The 27,589-nt window shown below is 45.3% G+C and overlaps 1 protein-coding gene across 3 annotated transcripts in view; it reads right to left on the reverse strand.

Annotated features, from left to right (window-relative positions):
* The window catches only part of casz1 (castor zinc finger 1), a 497,282-nt gene that overhangs the window by 92,276 nt on the left and 377,417 nt on the right, over positions 1-27,589 (reverse strand). For 2 of the 3 annotated variants that reach the window (XM_072244989.1, XM_072244986.1), the window contains exons 8-11: positions 23,483-23,524; positions 18,547-18,582; positions 16,844-16,915; positions 1,569-1,736 (exon numbers count right to left, since the gene is read on the reverse strand). In XM_072244989.1, coding sequence (XP_072101090.1) covers positions 1,569-1,736; positions 16,844-16,915; positions 18,547-18,582; positions 23,483-23,524 — 318 coding nt within the window. The remainder of the gene's footprint in view (positions 1-1,568; positions 1,737-16,843; positions 16,916-18,546; positions 18,583-23,482; positions 23,525-27,589) is intronic. The other variant, XM_072244987.1, reaches the window with a different exon arrangement.

Genomic DNA, 27,589 nt, shown 5'->3' on the forward strand with positions numbered 1-27,589 from the left:
AGAGTGGTTTTGAACTATTTTAAAAATGCATCTGAAGGGAGATTTGAATATCAGACTAATACATAAAATATCCTACAAATTATGATAAGAAATACATGCTGTATATAATAGTGTGGCAGGGTGGAGATAAGTCTTTCCCGAAGGAGGTGTTAGGCGCTTCTTCCCTCCGCTGGCCTGTCGGTCACCCTTGGGCAAGGTGTAGCACCCCAGAGTCATGTGAAACCATGGGAGCAGGTGGTGGATGGCCGTATGAGCAGCTGGTGCATATCACATCCTGGTTATGCAACCACTGACAATCTCTGAAGAGTATTGATAATGTCTGGGTCACCCTTCTTGTAAAGACACTGCCCAGAAGAAGGCACTTCTGTAGAGAAATTTGCCAAGAGCGATCATGGTCAAAGACCATGATCACCTACAGCATATGACACGGCACATAATGATGATGTCATATGACATGGCACATAATGATGATGATGGTACTATATATATATACAGCAAATTAGTGCCGAAAGAGAACACAATTAGTGAGGCAATGTTCATGGATTCATTGTCCACTCAGAAACAGACAATGTAGTACTGAAGAGGGATTCGAGGATGGGAGTGAATGGGGCTCCATCAAGTTACGTTGCCACAATCCTCCAGAAGGCATCGCTGTCCAGTAGATGGAAAATAACTTTACCTTGCACAATGGGGCCAAATTTCTGATAAAATACAACTAGAATGTTGTAATATTAAAAACAAAACTTTGTGGGACAAAAAATTGACCATATTTGAGGTGTGGCGACAGCTGCTACAAAGGACAAGTGAAGAGAAATTGCACTTGTTGGACACACTGTTTGTCTATAGGATGGAAGGCCTGCCACATGACGAGCGTTTGATGGCTCTGGGCCTGTACTCACTGGAATTCAGAAGAATGAGGGGTGACCTCATTGAAACCAATCGAATGTTGAAAGACCTTGATAGACTGGGTGTGGAGATGATGTGGAGAGAACAGCCTCAGAATAGAGGGGCCCTCTTTTAGAATGGAGATGAGGAGCAACTTCTTTCACTAGAGGGTGGTAAGTCTGAGGAAACCACAGGTGGCTGTAGAGACCAAGTCACGGGGTATATTTAAGGTAGAGGTAGGTAGATTCTTGATTAGTCAAGGCATGAAGGGATACGGAGAGAAGACAGGAGACTGGGGCTGAGAGGGAAATTGGATCAGCCATGATGAAATGGCAGAGCAGACTCGATGGGCCAAATGGCCTAATTCTGCTCCTATGTCTTATGATCTTTTAGTCTAAGATCTGGGCGTCGCTGTAAAGATCAGTGTTATTGGGACAGTACGGTGGCATGGTGGTTAGTGAGATGCTATTAAAGTACCAGTGACCTGGGACATTCCAGAGACGTAGGGGTTAGTAGGTTAATTGCTTACATGGGTGTAAATGGGTGACAAGGGCTCATCGGACCAGAGGAGCCTGTTACTGTGCTGCATCTCTCTTTGTAAATAAATTGCCCTTGAGAAGATGGTGGTGGCCCCCAAACAACTTTAAGCATTTAAGACGTTTGTAGATAGGAACTTAATTCACCTAGGTATAGAAGAGTACGAGCCAAGTTCTGGAAGATGGATTGATGTGGATGGGTTCAAGGTGAGCATGGGAATGGTGGGCCGAATGGCCAGTTTCCGTGTTGTGTGACCATGCCTGTCCTCCAGTCCCTTGGGTGATGGTGTTCGCAGAGCGGCGCAGGAGTGGGAGCTGCAGGAGTCAGACAACAACAAGGGATGGTGGGTGACTAGTAAGGGATCTGCAGAAACTGAGCTCCGTCGATCCCTGTGCAAAGGGTCTCGGCCCGAAACGTGCACCGTTCATTCCCCTCCAAAGACGCTGGCTGACCCTGCTGAGTTCCTCCAGCATTTTCTGTGTGTTCCCCTCGATCCCCGAAGCCCTTGTCCCTTCGAGTGAGGGGGGTTGTCGGCGGGGACGGGTGCTGGCAAGTACTCACCTCTCAAGATGGAAGGGAACTGGAAGGACAGGAGCTCCTTACAGCAAGAGGGAAGGAGGGGAGAATGCCACCTTGTAGGGATCCAATGCTACATAGACTAGGCACAGCCTGACCAGCTGACACCTCAGGCTTGAGTATCCTGCTTAGGCTGGCACACCGCCGGGGGCAGAAAAGGCACACAAAAGCAGTATTTACTCTCAGCTCACCCTCTACCCCTCTTCCTACCTCACCAACCGAATCAGCATCAGAGTCAGGTTTGTTATCACTGACGTACTGTGAAATCTGTTGTTTTGTGGCAGCAGTACAGTGCAATATATAAAATATATCATAAATCACCATAAGTAATATATATGAATTAAAAATATAATATATAAAAGTAAGTAAATATATTAATATTTATATACACACACACACACACACACACAAAATTAAATTAAATAAGTAGTCCAAAAAAAGAGCAAAACCAGTAAGGAAATGTTAATAAGGTTGGTTCAGTGTCCATTCAGAAAACTAATGGTGCAGAGGAAGAAGCTGCTCCTAAAACGTTGAGTGTGTGCCTTCAGGCTCCTGTACCTCCTGCTTGATGGTATCAATGAGAAGAGAGCAGGTCCTGGGTGATGGGGGTCCATAACGATTGAAGCCACCTTTTTGAGGCATCTCCTTTGAAGATGTCCCCGATGCAGGCGAGGCGAGTGCCTGTGATGGCGCCGAACTTCAATTCATTCCCCCAGGTCATGAACTAACTCCTTTCCTAATCCCAAAAATCATCCCCACTCTTTTTTCCCCCCACTGTTCATAGCAGCCGCGGCTAACAACCAGATAGGCAAAGCAGACTCAATTAATGGAGTTTATTTATGATTTAGGGAACCACAGCGTTTAATGAAAGATGTCCCTTAGTAACTAAAGAGAACCAGAGTTATAAACCAAACAGTATTCAGAGCTGGTATGGTGGTGACAGGAGGCTAGAATTACAAATCCTGTTTCAGGCACCTCAAGGAACCTTTCTGTTTTTAAAAGCACCATAGACCGGATTAGATGTTTCCTTAGAACTCCTTATTTTCATATTTAAATCTTAATCCTTTTACTAAATGCTGTTATTGTATTTTGCCTTTTTTATAACAATATTCATTTTGCATAACCGGTAATCCCTCCCAGGCAGCAATACATTTGGCATTTTTATTAAAAAAACAATTTGCTCCCTTCTCCCTGTGTCCCCGCTAATCTGGTTTATTTAATAAAGACTCAAACAAGGGAAAATTACTGCATCATTCACAAACTGTCATATCTGGAACTCATAGTTTGAAAGTTTGAAAGGAAGGGGTGGCACGGTAGCTTAGTGGTTAGCACAACGCTTTACAGTACAGGCAACCAGGGTTCAATCCCTGCCACTGCCTGTAAGGAGTCTGAACACTCTCCCCGTGACCGTGTGGGTTTTCTCCCACAGTCAAAGGTGTACCAGTTGGTGGGTGAATCTGTGGAATTCGTTGGCACAGGCGGCTGTGAAGGCCAAGTCATTGTCAATTTACATCGGTGGTGCGCAAGTAGAACAGATCAAAAGCTTTAAATTCCTTGGGGCCAATATCACAACTGACCTGACTTGGTCCAGCCAAGCAGAGTCCACTGCCAAGAAGGCCCACTGGCGCCTTTACTTCCTGAGAAAACTAAAGAAATTTGGCCTGTCCCCTAAAACCCTCACAAATTTTTATAGATGCACCGTAGAAAGCATTCTTCTAGGGTGCATCACAACCTGGTATGGAAGTTGTCCTGTCCAAGACCAGAAGAAGCTGCAGAAGATCGTGAACAGAGCCCAGCACATCACACAAATCAATCTTCCGTCCTTGGATTCACTTTACACTGCACGCTGTCGGAGCAGTGCTGCCAGGATAATCAAGGACACAACCCACCCAGCCAACACACTTTTCATCCCTCTTCCCTCTGGGAGAAGGCTTGAAGACTCGTACGGCCAGATTTGGGAACAGCTTCTTTCCAACTGTGATAAGACTGCTGAACGGATCCTGACCCGGATCTGGGCCCAGCCCTCCAAATATCCGGACCTGCCTCTCGGTTTTTTTTGCACTACCTTACTTTCCACTTTTCTATTTTCTATTTATGATTTATAATTTAAATTTTCAATATTTACTAATGTTTACTATTTTAAATATTTTTAATATTTAATATTTGTAATCCAGGGAGCAGGAAGCGCAGAATCAAATATCGCTGTGATGATTGTACGTTCTAGTATCAATTGTTTGGCGACAATAAAGTATAAAGTATTTAAGACAGTGGTTGATAGGTTCTTGATTAGTCAGGGCATGAAGGGATACGGGGGAAAGGGCAGGAGATTGGGGATGAGAGGAAAAATGAATCAGCCAGGATGAAATGGAGCAGCAGACTCAGTGGGCCAAATGGCCTAATTCTGCTCCTATATCTTATGGTCTTAATTGGTCATTGTAAATTGTCTTGTGATTAGGCTGGTATTAAATCGGGGTGATTGCTGGGTGGTGCAACTCGAAGGGCCAGAAGGGCCTGTTTCATGCTGCATCCCAATAAAATGAACTAAGTACATAAAAACAGGAAATTTATGTTTACAGGTATAACTGATGGGTAAAGTGGAGGGACCTGGCTGACCGTAATTCTTCGGAGTGTTCGTCATGTTCCCCAACTGAAGAGAATCATCAGTAAATCTGTTGACACTGATCCGTGAAGCCGCTCGCACTGCTTTTGGACCATGTTCAAATGCAATGTGCTCTCTACATACCGGAGTACGTATGAGGCAAGGCATACATATCTTCTTCTCTGTGGATTGTCACCTTGTCGCGGTGGAGAAGCTTGTGTGGTCCTGAGATCCCGAGAGCAATGCCGTCTGGAGCTATGCTCCTGGTAGGGTCACCCATGGCGGTAAGGTCAAGGGTGAGGTCCCTGACAAAGAACAATCCAACCAAGACCTCAACGGTGGAACAGGCGGACAAAGTTACTTCGAACTCAACGGCTGTGAAGGCAGATGAAGGCTGCAACAAGTCCATCAGCTCCAGTCGTCGTGGTTTCCATGCCATTGGAATCAGTTGGTTGATTTGTGAAGTATCGTGCACTTCTTGGAGTGCAACATCAAGTACACGTTAAACAAATACACGCACAGGCGGCTTTGCTCTGTGGGCCACTTCTTCAGAACGAAGACCATCATCCTCGACCTCGAGGGATAGCCACGACGATGAGGCAAGGCATAAGTACAAGGGAACTCCCGTCCCTCTCATTGTTGCTTCAGTATGTAAGGCAAATTGTCTGTACTGCCTAACTTTGTAATGCACACTGCTGCCATCAGGAAGAAGGTACAGGAGCCTCAGGTCCCACGCCACCTGGTTCAGGAGCAGTTTTAACCCTACAACCATCGGGATCCTGAACCAGAGTGGATAACTTCACTCACCCCATCACTAAACCGATCCAACAACATATGGACTCACTTTCACAGACTCTTTATCTCATGTTCACGATATTTATTGCTGATTTACTATTATTATTGGTGCTAAGAGGCACTCCCAGGCCAGGGAGTCTAAAGCTAGTAATCAAAGTCTCAGGGCAATGAGATGATCATTTTAGGACTGTATTTGAGGGAGAGAAATTTTAGGCTTCCCAGAATGCCAAGGAGTTTGAGGATTGGGTTGGTGATTTTATCGAGTGGTAGAGCAAATTCAAGGAGCACCAAGATCCACTCCTACTCCTCTCTCTTAGCTTAAGTGGTTTGCTTGTTCGGAGTACTTACAACACAGAACATAGAACACTATAGCCCAGTACAGGCCCTACGGCCCACAATGTTGTGCCAACCATTCAACCAACTCTAAATTTAATCTAACCCTTCCCTCCTTCACAGCATCCACACCACCCAGGACACGCTCTCTTCTAGCTGCTGCCATCAGGAAGAAGGTACAGGAGCCTCAGGACTCACACCAGGTTCAGGGACAGTTATTACCCCTCAACATCAGGTTCTTGAACGAGAGGGGTAACTTCACTCTCTCAAACACTGAACTGTTCCAACAACCTATGGACTCACTTTCAAGGGCCCTTCATCTCATGTTCTCGATATTTATTGCTTATTTATTTACTATTATTTTTGTTTCTTTTATCTCAGTGCTGTATATGGAAACAGATATGTACTTTGACAGTGAATTGACTTTGAGTTTGAGTAACCCTCAATTTTCCCATCATCTTAAAAGTTTCTTCAATGTCCTGGATGTATCTGCCTCGACCACCACCCTGGCAGGACGTTCCACACACCCAACAATCTCTGTGTAAAAAGGTTACATGGTATTTTTGGGACAGAGATATTCAATGGATGCACTCCTCCAGATTCAAAGAAACACTTTAGTAATTCACTGGAGCAAATTGGTCATGGCTGCCGATTTGTTACAGGCAACTTCAGTGTCTGCATGCTAGGACATAATCACTCCACTAACTCATAAACAGAAGCCATTCCGCACACGCTGGAAATCCAAAGCAACACAAACAAAATGCAGGAGGATCTCAGCAGGTCAAATACAGAGAGGAATAAAGTCAACATTTCGGGCCGAGACCCTTCATCAGGATTGGAAAGGAAAAGGGGATGAGGCCGGAATAAGAGGGTAAGGGGAGGGGAAGGAGTACAAGCTGGCAGGTGATTGGTGGGACCAGGTGAGGGGGAAGGTGGGTGGATGGGGGAGGGGGGGAATGAAGTGAGAAGCTGGGAGGTGTTCCAGCTTCCTTCCCCTTCCTGATGAAGGGTCTCGGCCCAAAATGTCGACTGTTTATTCCTCTCCATAGATGCTGCCTGACCTGCTGAGCTCTTCCAGCATTTTGTGTGTGTATCACTATGGTAACAGTTGTTCAATATTCATAGGAGCCCAACCTCTTAAACTGCCCGGGGTCACAGCAAGATTTCCAGATTAGAATCTAAGGTTATTTGAGGCGAGTTGAATCCAACCTCAAGCTCAGGCAGAAAAGTAAACTATTCCAAAGCTGCCAACTTGTCACTGTGCTGAGAGCACATCGTGTCTCTCTGCCAGCAGCGGGAAGCTTCAGTCTGATCTGTGGATTTCTACCAAGGATTGATGAAATTTCAAAGAGATTTTAAAGATAGCTTTATTTATCACATATACATCAAAACATTGAAATATACAGTGAAAGGCATCGTTTGCGCCAGTGACCAACGCTGTCCGAGGATTACGCTGGAGGCAGGCCGCAAGAGTTGCCATGCTTCCAGCTCCAACATACCATGCCTACAACTTACTAACTCTAACCCTAACCATACGTCTTTGAAAAATGGGAGGAAACCAGAGCACCCGGAGGATACCTAAGCATTCACAGGGAGAACATACAAATTCATTACAGACAACGGCAGGAATCAGACCCCAGTTGGTGACTGCTGGTGCTGTAATGGGTTGTGCTAACCGCTATGCACCATGCCACCCTGGTCAATTTCCTGATTCTGGCAGACCAGATTGTGGGTTGAAGTTTCACACTTGAGAGAGTAAACCTTCCTCTAGTATTCAATCTCCTCAAGACTACTGGGGGAAGCTCTCCTTCATCAGGAGGATCTGCCCATCTGACTGGGTGTTAGCTATCCCACGCCTGCTCAAGAAACTCTTCTACGAATCGTAGCTCATTCTGGGACCTTGTGTGAAGAGATATAATCTGTTCTTCAGCAATGTAGAAACTTATAGCCTAGGGAAAAATTTGGTCCATAAATTTCGGCTGGCAGATAAAAATACCACAGTTCGAACTTTCTGCTTTTCAACTGTTCTTCTAGTTATTTTTTAAACAGGATGAAGGCTTCTGCCTCCTTCTCTCTTTCAGACAATGAGTCCCAGGCACACTGCCCCCACCGCAATCACTTTTCAGCTGAAAACATTTTCCCTCAACATTGCAATCTTCCTAAAATCTATTTTCTCCTATTATCTCCAGCCAGAGTGGTTGATTTAAAAAAAAAGAAAATGCAGGAAACACTCAGCAGGTCAGGCATCATCAGGGGTGTTCTGTGACTGGCATGTGCTGGGATCGATGCCAAGGCTCGAAGCCTGAGGGGAGAATCAGAAGTCTGGAAGTCAAGGCCCTTTGGCTGGAGCCAAGTCTGCAAATCTCTGCAGGCCTGTTGGGAAGGTCAAAGCCCAATGTCTGTAGGCCTGAGTCCACTGGAGGCCTGAGGCCTGAGGCCTATTCTGGGGGTAAAGCCCAATGTCTGTAGGCCTGGGCCCACATGAGGCTGGAACCTTGTTGGGGGGGGGTGGTTAAAGAACTGTTCATGTGTGCGGGTGGGAGGGAGGAATGGGGCTTGTTTTTGCTCTTGTTGCTGTTTGTAAGACCATAAAATATAGGAGCAGAATTAGGCCATTTGGCCCATCGAGTCTGCTCCACCATTTCATCATGGCTGATCCACTTTCCCTCTGAGCTCTAATCTCCTGCCTTCTCCCCATAACCCTTCATGCCCTAACTAATCAAGAATAAGTTAACCTCTGCCTTAAATATACCCAATAACCTGGCCTCCACAGCTGCCTGTGGCAACAAATTCCACAGATTCACCACTTTTTGGCTAAAGATATTCTTCCTTATCTCCATTTGAAATAGATGCCCCCTTCCCCATTTTGAGGGTGTGTCCTCTGGTATTAGACTCCCCCACCATAAGAAACATCTTCTCCACATCCACTCTATCGAGGCTTTTCCATAAGACCATAAGATATAGGAGCAGAAGTAGGCCATTCGGCATTCTTCGCCATTCAATCATGGCTGATCCAATTCTTCCAGTCATTCCAACTCCCCTGCCTTCTCCCCATACCCTTTGATGCCCTGACTAATCAAGAACCTATCTGTCTCTGTCTTAAATGCACCCAGTGACTTGGCCTCCACAGCCGCTCGTGGCAACAAATTCCACAGATTTACCACCTTCTGACTAAAGTAATTTCTCCGCATCTCTGTTCTAAATGGACATACTTTAATCCTGAAGTCGTGCCCTCTTGTCCTAGAATCCACTACCATGGGAAATAACTTTGCCATATCTAATCTGTTAAGGCCTTTTAACATTCAGAACGTTTCTACGAGATCCCCCCTCATTCTCCTCAACTCCAACGAATACAGCCCAAGAGCTGCCAGACATTCCTCATAGGGTAACCCTTTCACTCCTGGAATCATTCTTGTGAATCTTCTCTGAACCCTCTCCAATGTCAGTATATCCTTTCTAAAATAAGGAGCCCAAAACTGCACACAATACTCCAAGTGCGGTCTCATGAGTGCCTTATAGAGCCTCAACATCACATCCCTATTCTTATATTCTATACAGTACATTGCATTCACCTTCTTCACCACCAACTCAACCTGAAGGTTAACCTTTAGAGTATTCTGCACAAGGACTCCCAAGGCCTTTTGCATCTCTGCATTTTGAATTCTCTCTCCATCTAAATAACAGTCTTCCCATTTATTTCTTTCACCAACGTGCATAACCATAAACTTCCCGGCATTGTATTTCATTTGCCACTACTTTGCCCATTCCCCTAAACTATCTAAGTCTCTCTGCAGGCTCTCTGTTTCCTCAACGCCACCCGCTCCTCCACCTATCTTTGTATCATCGAAAAATTTAGCCACAAATCCATTAATACCGTAGTCCAAATCATTGACATACATGGTATAACGCAGTGGTCCCAACACTGACCCCTGTGGAACTCCACTGGTAACCGGCAGCCAGCCAGAATAGGATCCCTTTATTCCCACTCCCTGTTTTCTGCTGATCAACCAGTGCTCCACCCATGCTAGTTAGGTTTTCAATATTTGTTAGGTTTCAAATGAGATTCCCCCCTCCCCATTGCATTCTGTGTTGGTCTGCTGGGCAAGGTGGGGATTGTGGGCATGCTGTTGGCTCCGGGATGTGTGGCGACATTGGTGGGCTACTCTCCCCACTTCATCACACCCTCGTAAAGCATTACCCAGCATGTTTCGATGTACACGTGATATATAATTCTCCAGCTTGAGGCAAGCAGAGTTAATGTTTCAGATCAGCAGCTCTTCATGTGAAACCATCCTTCGAGAGCTGAAAGATTAACTCTCCATCTCTTTCCACAGAGGCTGCCTGACCGGCTAAGTGTTTCTGGCATCTTTTAATCTTGTTTCCTAGCAGGTTCAGTGTTTTTATTCACGTTTTAGTTTCTAGACAGGGAAATGAGTCATTTCTGTTCACCTGTCTAGCTCTTGCACATAATTTTATTCAACTCAGTTAAATCTCTCGTTAGCCTTCTTTATTTCAAAACAAAATTGTCATGCCTGACAACTTCTGAAAAAGTTTCTTCTGAACCCCTCTTGGTCCTTCCTCTTACTGCGTACAGCATTCTCCTGTAGTCTAACCACATTTCAAGCTCAGCCTTCTGGTGCAACACACATAAAATGCTGGAGGAACTCAGCAGATCAGGCAGCGTCTACGGATAGGAACAGACAGTTAACGTTTCGGGCTGAGACCCTTCTTCAGGACTGGAAAGGAAGTGGGAAGATGCCAGAATAAGAAGATGGGGGACAGGGGAAGGAAGATAGCAAGAAGGTGATAGGTGAAGCCAGGTGGGTGGGAAAGATAAAGGGCTGGAGAGGAAGGAATCTGGTAGGAGAAAATGAACCATGGGAGAGAGGGAAGGAGGAGGGGAACCAGGGGAAGGTGGTAGGCAGGTGAGAAGAGATAAGAAGCTGGAGGTGGGGATAGAAGTTGGGGGGTGGTGGTAAAAACTCAGCCTTTATGTGGTTCGTTTCCTGCCCCCTTGACCTATAGAGGCATGTGTCCCATCTAGTTGTCCCACTGGCTTCAAGCACTTCAAGCTGCCTCTGTTCCTCAGTATTCCACTATCTATTGTGTAACCCTTTGCCATTTCTGCACTCTGCAAACTGAATTCCATTTACCACTGTTCTTCCTGCCTGGCCAATCCTTCTACCATTTGAGTATCTTCCAAACGTGTGACATTTCCTGCAAGGGTCTGATGAACTGGTGACGACTGACTGGTAGAGGAACAACTGAAGCTGACTTATCAACTCTGCCTGCACTATCCCGAACTCGGAAGTCTACAAAGGCCATCAGGTATTGGTAACCAAGGAGACCTATGCCTCTGGTTCCCCATCTGGGTCATACCCTCACCTTGCTGCTAGCATTGGGCAGGAAGCGCAGAACCCTGAAGTCCCACATCACCAGGTTCAAGAACAGCCGCTTCCCTTCAACCATCAAGTGCTCGAACCAACCAGCACAACGTTAACCCAATCTCAGCAACAGAACAGTACACACTACCTGTTGCACTATCGCAGACTTGTCTCTGTCTTTTTCTGCACTAATATCTTGTTTTACAGTCTTTTTCTTCACTGTGTTGTGTAATCTATGTCCTGTGTGATGTCTGTCTCCATGTGCCTCTGTTGCTGCTGTAAGATGCTCATTGTCCCTGTACCTCACTGTACTTGTGCACAGCACAATAAACTCAATTTGATCCCATCCACCATGACTTGATTGGTCGTCCATCATATCTCGCAATGACAGATTTGTGCAGGTCATCTTTAGATGATATGAACTGCATGAAGAAACCCTTATGGAGAGTTTTTAAAGAGGAAAGGCCGTGGCACTGGGACAGTTCCACTCTCTCGACCTCAGAAGCCCCAGTCCAGAGGCACGAGTAGTTGTCACAACTGGGGTCTTCCTTGGTTGCGATGGATAACCACGACTACTCCTCTGCCTGATCATGCCCTTCGCCCTCTCTGTGAAGCGTTGTGGAACCGCCTTCTTGGCTGTTGGACCCCACTGTTGATCTCATCTGCCTAGTCTGCCAGAGGTGACTTCGCAAGCTAGGACGGGGCATGTACCAATCTCAACGGGGTATGAAGCTCGCCGGCTGCCCTCACCTGACTTTGCCCGTCTCTCAAAGCACTGTACCAGTGTGTGGCTGCTGTCACCTGTAACAGCTACCCATAATCCCAATCAACTTCCAGACCTTCTCCTTGCAGGCAGAGGGGATTCGTTTATTTGGCATTTGATTACTAATTTAATTGGGTCAGCACAGCATTGTGGGCCGAAGGGCCTGTTCCTGCGCTGTACTGAGTTCTATGTTCTTCTCCCATTCCGAAACTCCGACACCCAGCAACAAGCATCTGCAAGAGGTTAAACTTAGGCTGGCATGTTTAAAATTACAATAAAATTCGTGGAAGCTACTGGGGTATCCAGTTCCAGTCCTGGGCCCTCCCGCCTCAAAGTAACATATATCTCAGAGCAACACTCGCAAAGAAACGGCTTGTTTATCCCCTACTCTTGGTACTTTGGCCGTCAAATTGAAGTATTTCTGGCGTTTCCTTGCCAGAACATTCTGTGTGAGCAGAGGGTGGAAATGCACTCTCAGTGCACCCAGAATGACTGCATACTGAGGATGATGATTGTCAAAACCCCTTCAATTATAATGAAAAATACACAAATAAACATTTGGATTGGTGATGCCAAAAGTACCATCTGCCAAGTCAGTGAAATCCACAGGAAAAAGCAAACGGAGAGGTTTTTTTTCAAAATGGAGATTATCCCATGGTTGCTTTTTAGTGTAAGCAACTGCTGAGTTCATTTACCTAATTGAATACAGGAGCTTCTGCATTTCAGTCACATTAAACGGATTTAAAAAAAAACCTACATGAAACACAGTTCTTGTTTTATGATAGCATTGGCCTCTGGACAATTTCATTTCCACTGCATCAGTCTAATTGGCTGATTATATTCTCTGACAATTAAATATTAATGATGTAATGACACAGTGATTGCTGAAGATCTCAAATGTCTGCGAAACAGGCATTTTGATATCTGTTTTTAAATCTACTTGTATAAAGTTGCAGAAAATTACTTGAATAAGTTTTGACTGGAAGGGAAAACTATCATCTTGATGAAGGGATGGAATCTGATTTCTGTGTTGAAAATGAAGCCTCAATGCCCACTTTATTAGGTACACCTCTACACCTGCTGGTGCAAAATCTAATTGGCCAAAGGTATTGCAGCAACTCAATGCATAAAAGCATGTAGACATGGTCAAGAGGTTTAGCTGTTGTTCAGGTCAAACGTCAGAATGGGGACAAAGTGTGATCTAAGTGACTTTGATTGCCGGTGGTAGATGGGGTGGTTTGAGTATCTCAGTAATTGCTGATCTCCTGGGGTCAGCAACAGTCTCTAAGGTTTACAGGGAATGGTGTGAAAAACAAAAAAAAAACATACAGAGAGCGGCCGATTCTCTGGGCAACAATGCCTGGTTAACGAGAGAGGTCAGAGCAGAATGGCCAGACTGGTTCAAGATTGACAGGAAGGTGACAGTAACTCAAATAACCACACATTACAACAGTGGTGTGCAGAAGAGCATCTCTAAAAACAAAACATGCTGAACCTTGATGTGGATGGGCTACAGCAGTAGGAGACCACGAACTGCACTGTGCAAAAGTCTTAGGCACATATATATATATATATATATATATATATATATAGCCAGGGCGCCGAAGACTTTTGCACAGTACTGTAGTAATTTTATGTATTGCACTGTACTGCCACTGCCAAAAAACAAACAAAATTCATGACATATGTGAGTGATGATAAACCTGATTCTGATATGGGTTTCTATTATGCACTGAGATCCCCTAGGCCTGAGTCAACGTAGTAGTAGTATTGTGGACTGAGAGAGGGAAAGGGGCAGGGAGAGGGGAATCACGGTTGGGAAAAGGGGAAGAGAGAGGGGGAGTGGGAAGCACCAGACAGGTAGTCTGTAATGATCAATAAACCAACTGTTTGGATTTAAATGACCTTGCCTGGTGTCTCAGGACTGGGTGCCTCTGCACCCACGCCAACCCCACCTCTGGCTCTTCTTCTCTGCCACCTCCAGCAGCGCTCCACCCTCGCCAGTCCCAACTTTGCTCCCGCCAGCTTTACAAACTCGCTCTCTGGTCCATGTTGACAAATACAGTACTGTGCAAAAGTCAGGCACCTGAGAGATATACATGTGCCTAAGACTTCTGCACAGTCCCGTACACTCACTGGCTACTTTATTAGGTACAGTAAAGGCATCCGTTAGTCTCGCGAGACCATGGATCCGCACCTGGAAAGTCTTCACTCTCCAGGGTGCAGGCCTGGGCAAGGTTGTATGGAAGACCGGCAGTTGCCCATGCTGCAAGTCTCCCCTCTCCATGACACCAATGTTGTCCAAGGGAAGGGCAAGGGCCGATACAGCTTGGCACCAGTGTCGTCGCAGAGCACAGTGTGGTTAAGTGCCTTGCTCAACACGCTGTCTCGGCTGGGGCTCAAACTCACGACCTTCAGATTGCTAGTCGAATGCCTTAACCACTTGTCCACGCGCCCACTGGGTACAGTGGGTACTTAATAATATGGCTACTTAGTGTAGATGTAATACACACAAAATGCCAGAGGAACTCAGCAGGAGCATCTATGGAACAGAGTAAACGGTTGACTGTTGCAGGCTGAAACATCGACTGCTTACTCTCTTCCATAGATGCTGCCCGGCCTGCTGAGTTCCTCCAGCATTTTGTGTCTGTTGCTTTGATCTCCAGCATCTGCAGATCTTCTCTTGTTTGCGACTTAATGTAGATGCCTCATCAAATTAGAGACCATTTTCCAAGGCTGGATCATGAAAACATTGCAACATCAGACCCACAGAGCCAACGTTTGGCCCCTGTCTGAGTGCTTTCAGTAAGGAAGCTGAAACAGAATCCGAGCTTATCTCTCACCAGTCCAACCGCTCACGCGGAGTTGTTCAGAAAAATATTCTGCATTATGCTGAGCAATTATCAAAACAGAGGGCTTGGCAGATGCAAGGGCGACCTTGTTAGAAATTCCTTAATTAAATCTCTGTCCTAAATAGCATCAGCTCCTGGAATTTTTTTGCAGGCTACTGTTTCTGTTTACAGCAAATATTTAGCTAAATTTGCATCAAGAGCACACTTCTCTCCCTGCAAGGTCTTAACCCTGAAATAAATACAGCAGGCAGATCTGATATGAAAATGCAGCACTTCCGTCAATTGCACAGGTTACAGACACAGGGAAGCGATTCTTTCCTCTTCACCCTTGCCACAGAGCGAGTGAGTAACTGTGGAGAAATCACTTTGAATGAGGGCGATTAGTCTGAGGGGCCAGGAAGGCTGAGGGATTTAGGGAAACCAGAGCTGAGGTGGCTGAGGTTGGGGTGGTGGTGGTGGAGGGATGCGGCACAGTCTGCAGGCAGCTTGTAAGTTCTCTCTGTGAGCACCTGGGTCCCAGCTTCCCATCACACTCCAAAAAGTGCACAGTTAGGGTAAGGTCTAGTAAGTTACACCAGGGCAGAGGCGTGGCGGCGCACGTGGCCCACCCCGAGCGTAACCCTCGCTGGCTTGAGTTGACGCAAACAACACTTCATTGCACGCGCGACAAGTAAGGCTAATCGCTCATCGGTCACAATTCCACGGTGCCGCGGAGCGAACTTGACGGGCTTTGTCCTGCTCCCGTCCCTCACAGGATCATGGAATCCTGACCTCTGGGCGGAAGAGGCAACAGGGGAGTGCGGGATGCGTCACAGGCGAAGCCCTCCCCGCCACTGAGCGCAGCTACGAGGAGCGCTGCCACAAGAAAGCAGACTCCATCAGCAAGGACCCCCACCATCCAGGCCACGCTCTCTTCTCACTGCTACCATCCGGGAGGGGAGAACCTTTGGCCTCGCACCACCAAAACTCAAAGTTGGAAGCATTTTTTTAATCAAAATACATATGTGTCACTATATGCAACCCTGAGATTCATTTTCTTGTGGGCATACCCAATAAATCAATAGAATAGTAACTATAAGGAGCAAACCTTTCCGTTTTCTCCTTGACTAAATTCATCACCTCTCTGTCCATCCTCAAATGAGTGGTTGATGGTGAGCATGATTCAGAGGGCTGAAGGGCCTACTTTAGTGCTGTATCTCTCTATCTCCATCAAGGGCACAGCACTCTCCATCATCAAGGAATCTTCAAAAGAAGATGCTTCAAGAAAGCAGTGTAGGATCCTTACCGTCTGGTACATGCCCTCTTCTCATTACTAACATTAGGGAGGAAGTACACGAGCATCCGGATGGTCACTTCACAATTGCAGGAGACTTCAATCATGTTATTATCGTGTATTTTTAATGCTTATTCATTCTGTATGCTCACTGCATTTTTTTTTCACGCTGCATCAGATCCAGCGCAACAATCATTTTGTTCTCCTTGACACTCGTGTGCTGAAGGACGACAAGAAACTATCTTGAATCAGTAAATGTTTTAGGAAGAACTTCTCCTCTGCCATCAGATTTCTGAATGGTCCACGAACACCACCTCACTATTCCTCTTCCGCACCATTTAACTTTTTAATTGCAACTTATAGTAATTTATTTATGTTTTGCACTGTACTGCTGCCACAAAATAACCAGTTTCACAACATACAGTACTGTGCAAAAATCTTAGGCACACATATATAGCTCGGGTGCCTAAGACTTTTGCACAGTGCTGTATGTCAGTGCAGAGAAACATGATTCTGATTTCTAATCAGGGATTCTTACTGACAGACTGGAAGGTTTGAGGACAATTTTGTGCTGTGGACTGGCCCTGACCGGCAACTACAATATATCCCTTTGTGTGGGTGGTTCCGTGTGTGACAGGTGACAAGTGGTTGGTTCAACTCCAAAAGCAATGGGGCAATGCTCAAACACCTTGCACACCCACCAAGATTTCAATCTCAACTCCTCACACTGGTACACCATTTGCAAATTACCAAGCAATTTCGAAGTGCAGGCAACACAGAACAATCAAATCAGGTTCAGTTTTCTTAACAAGGTTTTCTATGTAAAATAAAGTAAAATTTACATACCTGGCAATGTACTTCTGGTAAATATTTACATCATCGGGCAAAGCACCTGGTTTGTCTGAGGACAATCCATTCCTAGTTTTTGTGAAGGCAAAGTAAATAAAAAATTAAATTTGAATTAGTTTTGCATTTAAAAATAAATATATAACCTGCCAAAACACATCTGAGAGTTTATTTCATGAATTGTCTTCCTGCCTCACGGTCTACAGTATGTGACAGTTTCTTAGATGTTTTACTGTCCAAGTATTGAAACATCACATTAATTATAGATTCACAACAGGAAGATTTTAAAAACAATTGACATCAAGCTTTAACCCTTTGATAACTCACATCGGCTAAGTTTGAACAATGTTATAGACCATCTGGGGTATTGTTCGCTCGCTATGTGATGTGGGCGATCATGGTCTTTCCATTGACCGTGATTATTCTTGGCAAATTTTCCTACAGAAGTGGTTTGCCATTGCCTTCTTCTGGGCAGTGACTTCACAAGACAGATGACCCCAGCCATTATCAATACTCTTTACTCCGCCACTCAAGTATAAATGCAGTAAATGCAAGCAGGCACTTCCTGCTGAGGTTGGGCGAGACTAGAATTAGAGGTCATGGGTTAAGGGTGAAGGGTGAAATGTTTAAGGGGAACATGAGGGGAGACTTTTTCACTTAGAGGGTGGTGAGAGTGTGGAATGAGCTGCCAGTGGAAGTGTTGGATGCAGATTGGATTTCAGCACTGAAGGGATATTTGGATAGGTACATAGATGGAGGCTATGGTCAGGGTGCAGGTCAGCAGGATTAGGCAGCATAATAGTTCGGCATGGACTAGACGGGCCAAAGGGCCTATTTCTGTGCTGTACTGTTCGATGATTTTACTATTAAACTGTAACTGTCTTGGTGTATCTTAAAGTAACACCCCTCCACTACTCCCCAGACCCGTCAAAACTGAAGCTAGTGAATATCTGCACATCTCTGCTAGAACGTAGTACAGCTTCACCTTGTTCACCTCTGGCACTAACAAATCTCGTACACCTCTCGTACATAGGGAACTCTTGTTCATGTCTACTGCATCTCTAGCAAAAAAAAGGAATGTTAAAGCCAAATCACAAAACACAGTTGCACACAATTCACTGAGTAGGTACACTCAGTGGCCACTTTATTAGGTACACCTGTACATCTACCCCTTATTGCAGATATCTAATCAGCTGATCACGTGGCAGCAACTCAATGCATAAAGGCATGCTGACATGGTTAAGAGGTTCATTTCCTAGTTAGTGTAATGTTTTAAACTGATTCATTCTGAACTGCACGGTTGGGAGTAGGGGAGAAAGGAGTTTCCGCTTTAATACAAGCACAGCAATACCAGAACTGTATGTAAATTTTCTACACTGAGCAGAGGAAATATTCTACACTTTTCAAATTTCTTGTTGGAATTACCAAACCTTAATTTACTTGAAATCAATCTCCAAGTGTTCAAATATTTTTAAATTTCATTAAAAATATTCAGATTTCCTCTTCCCTCCTTTGGATTCATTGTACATTGGGAAACATCCAGAGTGTGACATTACCCTGGGATTGATGAAGCTCTTCTTCGGTGTTTATTACTACTAGTTAATAATTAGTTTCTGATCAAAATAGAGCCCTCAGTGCCTTAACCAACTGGTTACTGAGGGACTGATACTGCACAGGACAGTCCCATTCCCAGAGACACTCACCGATTCACTGTAGACACGTTCGAACTCGACAACCTTCTGTGGAGAAAGAAACGCACAGAGATGAGTCTTCCAAACTTTGACTATGTATTTGTTTCCCTCAGATTTTCCCAGTTCACTTAGTAATCCCAGGAAAAGGATTTCCCTTGTGATAGGGTCATTCAGGGCCACAGGATCCAAAGTGTCTGTCAACCTTAACCATCAGGTTCTTGAAGCAGAGATGACTCTCCTTCTATGCTCATCCATCATCAGGGACCTCCACCATCCAGGCCATACTCTCTTCTCACCGCTGCCATCAGGAAGAAGGTACAGGAGCCTCAGGACCCAGACCACCAGGTTCAGGAACAGTTATCACTCCTCAACCATCAGGCACTTGAACCAAAGGGGATAACTTCACTCAACTTCACCACCCAGACACTAAATTGTTCTCACAACCCATGAACTCACTTTCAAGGACTCATCATCTCATGTTCTCGAAATTTATTGCTTATTTATTATTATTATTTTCTTTTTGCCTTTGCAGTTTGTTGTCTTTTGCACACTGGTTGTTTGTCAGTGTTGTGTGTGGTTTTTCACTGTGTTTCTTTGTATTTACTGTGATTGCCCACAATAAAAATAATCTCAAGGTTGTATATGGTGACATATATGTACTTTGATAACAAATTTACTTTGAACTTTGAAAAGATCCCGAGGGGATTGGAAATTCATTTTTCATAGGGTTTAATTGCAGTATGGAACACAGAGCTGATATGATCTCACAGAGATCACAGAGCTGGATAAACTGAGGGAAAGTACAACTGGGGACAGTGGATAGTCCTTTCAAAGAGACGTAATGAACCAAACGGCCTCCATTCTGTCATCTCCTGCTGCTGGAGCACAAAAGGAAATTTAAGAGAGTGATGCTGTCCCTCACTGTGTCCTGGTTGGGCCCATTTTCCACATCCTTCTGGCACTGGGCCCACTGGCTATTCTCCTGACAGTGGAGTCAGGCTGCTCCAGAGGAACAGGCCCAAGGAGTGCCCTGGCCTATGATGCAATGAGGAATCAGAAAAGGCAGCTGAGGGTCAGGCCGATTCTGTTTGCTGCTCTGTGACATTTACTCTGCTCTCTCCTGCACTGTGGCTGAGACTGAGGCTGTGGGGCCCACTCTGGCTGCATGTCTGAGGACTCACTTTCATTCTAAATGCTATTTGCTTACTTTTATTGTTTGCACAATTCGTGTTTCTCTCTCTCTTTCTCACTGCACATTGGGTGTTTGTCACTTTTTTAATGGGTTATTTTGGGTTTCTTCTTTTGTGGTCGTCTGTAAGGAGACAAGTCTCAAGGTTCTACAATGTATGCATACTTCAATAATAAATCTACTTTGAATTTTGAGTCTCTCAGTGCATTTGGGAATAGGAAAACTGCCTCAGTTTCTTTTTCTTTCTCAGGATGGGCAACTGATCCCAATGAGAACTCAGTTAATCATAGTAACAGACTAGGCCCTTTGGCCTACATCCCTAGCATTGATCCTGATTTTTAAAAATATTCTCTCCACACTCCCATCGACTCCTCTAGTTTCTACCCCTCATCTACAGAAGAGCGGCAATTTACAGTGGCCAATTAACCTACCAACCCACACATCTTCATGACGTGGGAGGGAACGGGAGCATCCGGAGGAAATCGGTGAAGCCACAGGCCTAATGTACAAAATCCATCCAGACAGCACCAGGGGTCAGGATCAAACCCACTGAGGCAGTGTCTCTGTTGGCTGTGTCACCCTTTATTAGGTACCTGCGAGCTCTACCCTTAAACCCTCCACCAAAAGGAACAGCCTCCTTCCAGCCACTTAGCTCCCAGAGAGTCAGGGATTTATGGAAGCAGCAGAGGCAGGGACAAATGCAGTATTTAAAAGATATTTTATGTTTAATGCAACGTTCAAAAGTTGGGCAGGTCCCTGGATGAGAAAAGTTGAGAAGGACATGGGTCAAATGCAGACAAATGGGACTAGATTCCAGAATTGGGCAGAATGGCCTGATTCTCCGCTGTATAATTCTATGAACACCATGTGGTCAAGGAGAAACTTGCAGACTCCACGCAGTCCGCACTTGAGGTCTGGATTAAACCCATATAATTGGATCAGTCCCTCCGCTTAGCTGGACCCTTGTGTCACCCAGGTTCCTGAGGCTGGTACGACAGGCAAGGGGCAAGTTTCTCTGTAAGTCAGGGCCTCATCCCTGGATTCTGGACCTTGGACTTTAAGGTCCAAGTTTCTTCTGCTCTGCAGTGAAGACTCATTTCTCTTACAGAGGCTGAGTGCTCATCTTCACAAACTGGCAACTGCCAGAGCACTAATTGAAAAGGAGCACGTGTTGCAGACATTGTGGACAGAAAGCTCTTCTGTGGTAACACACGCAAAGCTCTGGAGGACCTCAGGAGGTCAGGCAGCATCTACGAAGAGGGGTCAACAGTCGACATCAGAAACGTTGACTGTTTATACTTCTCGTTGGATGTTATGTTTAAACCTTACAATTAATCCTAAGGTGCACAAACTATACTTTATTCAATTGAAACAAAACATCTCTCTTGTTTATTCATAGTATAAAATGCAATAATAATTATTTTAAATTGAAACCAACTGCATTGTTAGCAATTTAGTTTCTTTTGAAATTATAAAACAAATACACTGAGTGGCCACTTTATTAGGTACACCAGCTTGTTAATGCAAATATCTAATCAGCCAGTCATGTGGCAGCAACTCAATACACAAAAGCACACAGACATAGTCAAGAGGTTCAGTTGTTGTTCAGACCAAACATCAGAATGGGGAAGAAATGTGATCTAAGTGACTTTGACTGTGGAATGATTGTTGGCACCACATGGGGTGGGTTGAGTATCTCAGAACCTGATGATCTCCAGGGAATTTCATGCAAAATAGTCTCTTGAATTCTCAGAGAATGGTGCATAAAACAAAAAGTTCTGTGGCTGAAAATGCCTTGTGAATGAGAGAGCTCAGAGGATAATGGCTTGACTGGATCAAGCTGGCAGGAAGGCGACAGTAACTCAAATAACCACACGTTACAACAGTAAACAACAGGAATTCTGCAGATGCTGGAAATTCAAGCAACACACATAAAAGTTGCTGGTGAACGCAGCAGGCCAGGCAGCATCTCTAGGAAGAGGTGCAGTCGACGTTTCAGGCCGACCCTTTGTCAGGACTAACTGAAGGAAGAGTGAGTAAGGGATTTGAAAGTTGGAGGGGGAGGGGGAGATCCAAAATGATAGGAGAAGACAGGAAGGGGAGGGATGGAGCTAAGAGCTGGACAGGTGATTGGCAAAAGGGATACGAGAGGATCATGGAACAGGAGGTCCGGGAAGAAACGCATCTCCCCCATTTCACGTACATCTGCTCTCACTCCATCCTCCCGCCACCCCACTAGGAACAGGGTTCCCCTGGTCCTCACCTACCACCCCACCAGCCTCCGGGTCCAACATGTTATTCTCCGTAACTTCCGCCACCTCCAATGGGATCCCACCACTAAGCACATCTTTCCCTCCCCTCCCCCTGCATTCCGCAGGGATCGCTCCCTATGCAACTCCCTTGTCCATTTGTCCCCTCCATCCCTCCCCACTGATCTCCCTCCTGGCACTTATCCGTGTAAGCGGAACAAGTGCTACACATGCCCTTACACTTCCTCCCTTACCACCATTCAGGGCCCCAAACAGACCTTCCAGGTGAGGCAACACTTCACCTGTGAGTCGGCTGGGGTGATAAACTGCGTCCAGTGCTCCCGATGTGGCCTTTTATATATTGGCGAGACCCGACACAGACTGGGAGACCGTTTTGCTGAACATCTACGCTCTGTCCGCCAGAGAAAGCAGGATCTCCCAGTGGCCACACATTTTAATTCCACATCCCATTCCCATTCTGACATGTCTATCCACGGCCTCCTCTACTGTAAAGATGAAGCCACACTCAGGTTGGAGGAACAACACCTTATATTCCGTCTGGGTAGCCTCCAACCTGATGGCATGAACATCAACTTCTCTAACTTCCGCTAAGGCCCCACCTCCCCCTCGTATCCCATCTGTTACTTATTTTTATACACACATTCTTTCTCTCACTCTCCTTTTTCTCCCTCTGTCCCTCTGAATATACCTCTTGCCCATCCTCTGGGTCCCCCCCACCCCCGCACTTGTCTTTCTTCCCGGACCTCCTGCCCCATGATCCTCTCGTATCCCTTTTGCCAATCACCTGTCCAGCTCTTGGCTCCATCCCTCCCCCTCCTGTCTTCTCCTATCATTTTTGATCTCCCCCTCCCCCTCCAACTTTCAAATCCCTTACTCACTCTTCCTTCAGTTAGCCCTGACGAAGGGTCTCGGCCTGAAACGTCGACTGCACCTCTTCCTAGAGATGCTGCCTGGCCTGCTGCGTTCACCAGCAACTTTTACGTTACAACAGTGGTGTGCAGAGGAGCATCTCTGAACACACATGTTGAACCTTGAAGAGGATGGGCTACAGCAGCAAAAGACCACTCCTGTACCTAATAAAGTGGGCACTGAGTGTACGTGAACTGATGGCCGGAAAAAAAAACCTTGCACAGATCCAGGAACTTGAAGGGTAGAATCCTAACTCAATGTCAATGAGACAGAGGAGGTGTCCAAATGTGTACCTTCTGAACCTTCATATTAAACATACCCACCTTTAAAAAATAAAAGTAAAAAAAAATATACCCTTGCACGTTTTATAAAGCTAAAAAGGACAGTGATTAGTTGAAGAGTTAAACTCATTACAATAATTTTTCTTAAGCTGAATTACCACAATCGTAAAATGCAATTACAGTAATGGACTGCTGCTAGGAAAGGTCATGAACACTTTGAAGGACTCAATTCCTTAAACAATTACAGTTAGAGCTGCAGGACTTCTGGCTGAGATAGGTTTAGAAAGTAGAATACATACCCAACGGAGTCATCCACTAACGGGTCCCCTTTGGAAAGCCGGCTGCGTGAGAAATTTAAAATTAAGTTAATAACACTTTTGCTTGGCACATCTGTTGGTCAGTTAATGCAGGATAACTTGACAGTGAACTGCCACAGATCCAAAGTAACGCATGCCTGAAGTGCTAATTTAGGAAAAGATGAAAGCATCTGCCACATTTCAGATCCGACACGCACTCACAAAATGTGGGAGGAACCTAGCAAGTCAGGCAGCGTCTTTGGAGGAGAATAAACTATCGACATTTCGGGCCAAGACCCTTGAGGGGTGTCGGGACTGGAAAGGAAGGGGGTAGATGCCAGAATAGGTAGGAGAAGGAATACAAGCCGGCAGGTGACAGGTGAGGACAGGTGAGGTCAGGTGATGACAGGTGAGGTAGGTGAGGAGGAAGGTGGTTGGGTGCTGGGAGGGAGGGATGAAGTAAGAAGCTGGGAGGTGATAGGCTTAAAAGGTAAAGGGTTGAAAAAGAAGGGAAAATTGGAATTAGGAGAGGCATCAGAGGGAGCTGATAGGCAGGTGAGGAGAAGGGAAGGAAGGAATGGGGAAAAAATGACCAGAAGTTAGAGAAGTCGATGTTCATGCCATCAAGTTGGAGGTTACCCAAGACGGAATATGAGGTGTTGTTCCTCCAATCTAACCAAACAACTTAACTCAATTCAACTGCTCAAGAGTATAAACTCCAATGTAAAGCAGAGACAGATGAAGCTCTCCCTACTCTGGACAGAAAATAATCTGCAGATGCTGGGGTCAAAGCAACACTCACAACACACTGGAGGAACTCAGCGGGTCGGGCAGCAACCGTGGAAAAAGATCGGTCGACGTTCCGGCCTGAAACGTCGACCGATCTTTTTCCACGGATGCTGCCCGACCGCTGAGTTCCTCCAGTGTGTTGTGAGTGTTGCCCTACTCTGGATAAGCCTAAACATTTAAATTCAAGGACCCACGGAGGTAAGTGTGACTCATCGTAAAGCATCATTCTTCTTAGCATGGGTCTTAGCATCTGAAAGTTGGTTGCAACTTTACAAAACACTGATAAGGCCATGCAGTATAGTGTGGCCACCACATTACAGAAAGGATGTGACTGCAGAGGAGATTCATTGTAATGTTGCCTGGATTGGAGGACATCTGTGATGAGGACACACAGGTTAGGCTGGGCTTGTTTTCCCCGGAGTGAAGGAAGCCGAGGGGTGACCTAACAGAGGTATATAAAATTTTAAGTGGCACTGATAAGATAAATAAGCAGAATTCTTTCCCCGTGGTCGTGGTATCAAAAACACAAAGCTGCAGGTTCACAATGAGAGGAATTTGAAGGATTTTTTTAACACAGAGAATGGTTGTGATGTGGAACTTGCTGCCAGAGAAGGGGTTGGAATCAGATACAACCACTATGTTTAACAGACACTAACACATTTGAATAGACAAGGCCTGGAGGGATACAGTTCTAATGGTGTTTGATGGCTTTGGGCCTGTACTCACTGGTGTTTAGATGAATGAGGGAGGATCTCATTGAAACCTACCAAACACTGAAAGGCCTAGATAGAATGGACACCAAGAGGATGTTTCCAACAGTGGGAGAATCTAGGACCAGAGGGCACAGCCTCAGAAGAAACAGAAGTCCCTTTAGAACAGAGGTGAGGAAGAATTCCTTTAGCCGGAAGGCAGTGAGTCCATGAAACTCATTTACTTGAACTGTACTTGAATAAGACGTGACCAGGCGGTGTGACTCTACTTGGAAAGGAAGAAGTTATTAGGGGATCTGCAAGATAGTTACAATTTAGAATAGTCTAAACTAGGGATTCCCAACCTTATTTATGCCATGGACTCCTATCATTAACTGAGCAGTCCTGGTCTAGACAGAGTAATGGTTCCCTCTGGCTGAACTATAGGGATGGAGGAGGCGCAGAATGAAACTGACAGACATTTGATCGATACCGACTTTAGGACGCAGTTTATTCATTGCTAGTTGTTGGAGAGGAATGTTCTCCAAGGTCTTCTGGGGAAGGCAGATTTGATCAAGGTGTTCAAAAGGGTGCTAGATAGCTATCTGTTAAAATAGACTGTATAATTGTTACTTTTTTGTGGTTTGAACTTTCCTATGCCTGTTTTTAATTTATATGATTATCTGTGTATACACAATTGTTCAATGTATTCCCTAGAGGTTACAGTTCTTTGTATTACTCAAAGAGTTTCATAGGTATCACATTATTTGAATGGGCTATCTGATTGGTTAACTCTTATCTACAAATTTAAATGGAATGTGTCTTATCTATGGTATAACAAGGACAGAGCATGCTGGCTCGCCATCTTTTGTTATTCTTTCCTCTTCCTTTCTCTGTCCCTTCTTTTCTCTTGCTGCTCTCTGTTTGCAATTCCTTTGTTCTATTAGCACTTGATAAAGCAATCATGAAACAAGAAGTTCTATGCCTTTTTCTGGACTCCTGACAGAACCTTGGATCAATCCAACATAACCGAGAGAAAGTTATTTGCAAGACTGTGAGTTGGGACTGGATGGATTGTTCGCACACAAAGATTGCACAGATTCCATAGGCCAAAATGTTCTAAACCTTCTGCGATCCTACAACTTACAATTCTTTTGTTGCCTGATCCAATGCAAAACTGACAGGTCGTCAGCTTGGCCAAGGTAAACCAGCCCCACTAGACAAACTGCCAGCTTCCCTCAACGGAGCAACTTAAGCCAACAGTCCCTGGCCTGGCATGGAATATAACACGTATCTCTGCAACTAACGCACTTTGCTTGTGTCAGACACCCACTGCGAAGCTCGGGAAGACATCAGGAAGCCCCATGCAGCTTCTGATGGTTCAGGAATGATCGGGCTCCTGAAGGCGCCGCGGTAGCGTAGTGTTCCGGAGTTCGGAGTTCGAGTCCGGCGCCGGCTGTAAAGAGTTTTAAACTTTCTTTGTGTGAACGCGCGGGTTTCCTCCGAGTGCTCGGGTTTCCTTCCACAGTCCAAAGACGTATCTGTTAAGTAGGCTAATTGGTATTTGTAAATTGTCTTGTGATTAGGCTAGGGTTAAATAGGTGGGTTGCTGGGTGGTGTGGCTGATTGGGCTGTAAGGCCTTGTTCCATGCTGTATCTCTAAATAAATACAGAAATAGATAACTTTACTCACCTCAACCTTGAACTGATTCCACAACCTACAGACTCACTTGCAACGTCTCTATAACTCCAGTTCTCAGTATTATAATTATTTTTTTAAATTTCCACAATTTGACTTCTTTTGCATATTGGTTGTTTGTCAGTCTTTATGTATAGTTTTTCATAAATTATACTTTATTTCTTTATTTCCCTGTAAATGCTAACAAAAATGAATCTCAAAGTAGCATATGGTGACAGCAACACTCACAACACGCTGGAGGAACTCAGCAGGTCAGGCAGCATCCGTGGAAACGATCAGTCGATGTTTCCAGCCGGAACCCTTCGTCAGGACCGGCCTGAAACGTCGACTGATCGTTTCCACGGATGCTGCCCGACCTGCTGAGTTCCTCCAGCGTGTTGTGAGTGTTGCTTTGACCCCAGCATCAGCAGATTATTTTGTGTTTAGCATATGGTGACATTTGCTTATTTTGATAATAAAATTACTTTGACTTTGAATATGGCAGTTGGCAATAATCTTGGAATTAAACAGAGAGTGCTAGAAATACTCGGCAGGTCAGGCAGCCTCTGTGGAGAGATGAGTGGAAGTGACTTGCAGCTGGAGACTCAGGAAAGGTCTCTCCACAACTCCCACTGCATAATCTTGAACTCAGCATCTTGTGTTGATGTTCCAAAACAGCATTACGGGAATGTTGGTTGCCCCTCTGTACGGGATATCAAAACAAGACTTTCTCCGATAGGCTTCCAAGATCCTTGGAAAAGAGCCGGGAAATTCTCAGTTCTGTCCCGATGTCCCGGTCACTTAGAACATTACATGCTTGAGCCTGTACTCACTGGAGTTTATAAGCATGGAGGGGGGTGTGGGGGAAGATCTCATTGAAACCTACCAAATATTGAATGGCCTAGATAGAGTGGACGTGGAGAGGAGGTTGCCTGTAGTGGGAGAGTCTAGGAC

The sequence above is a fragment of the Mobula birostris genome, chromosome 27 (genome assembly GCF_030028105.1).
Source record: "Mobula birostris isolate sMobBir1 chromosome 27, sMobBir1.hap1, whole genome shotgun sequence".
NCBI lineage: Eukaryota > Metazoa > Chordata > Chondrichthyes > Myliobatiformes > Myliobatidae > Mobula > Mobula birostris.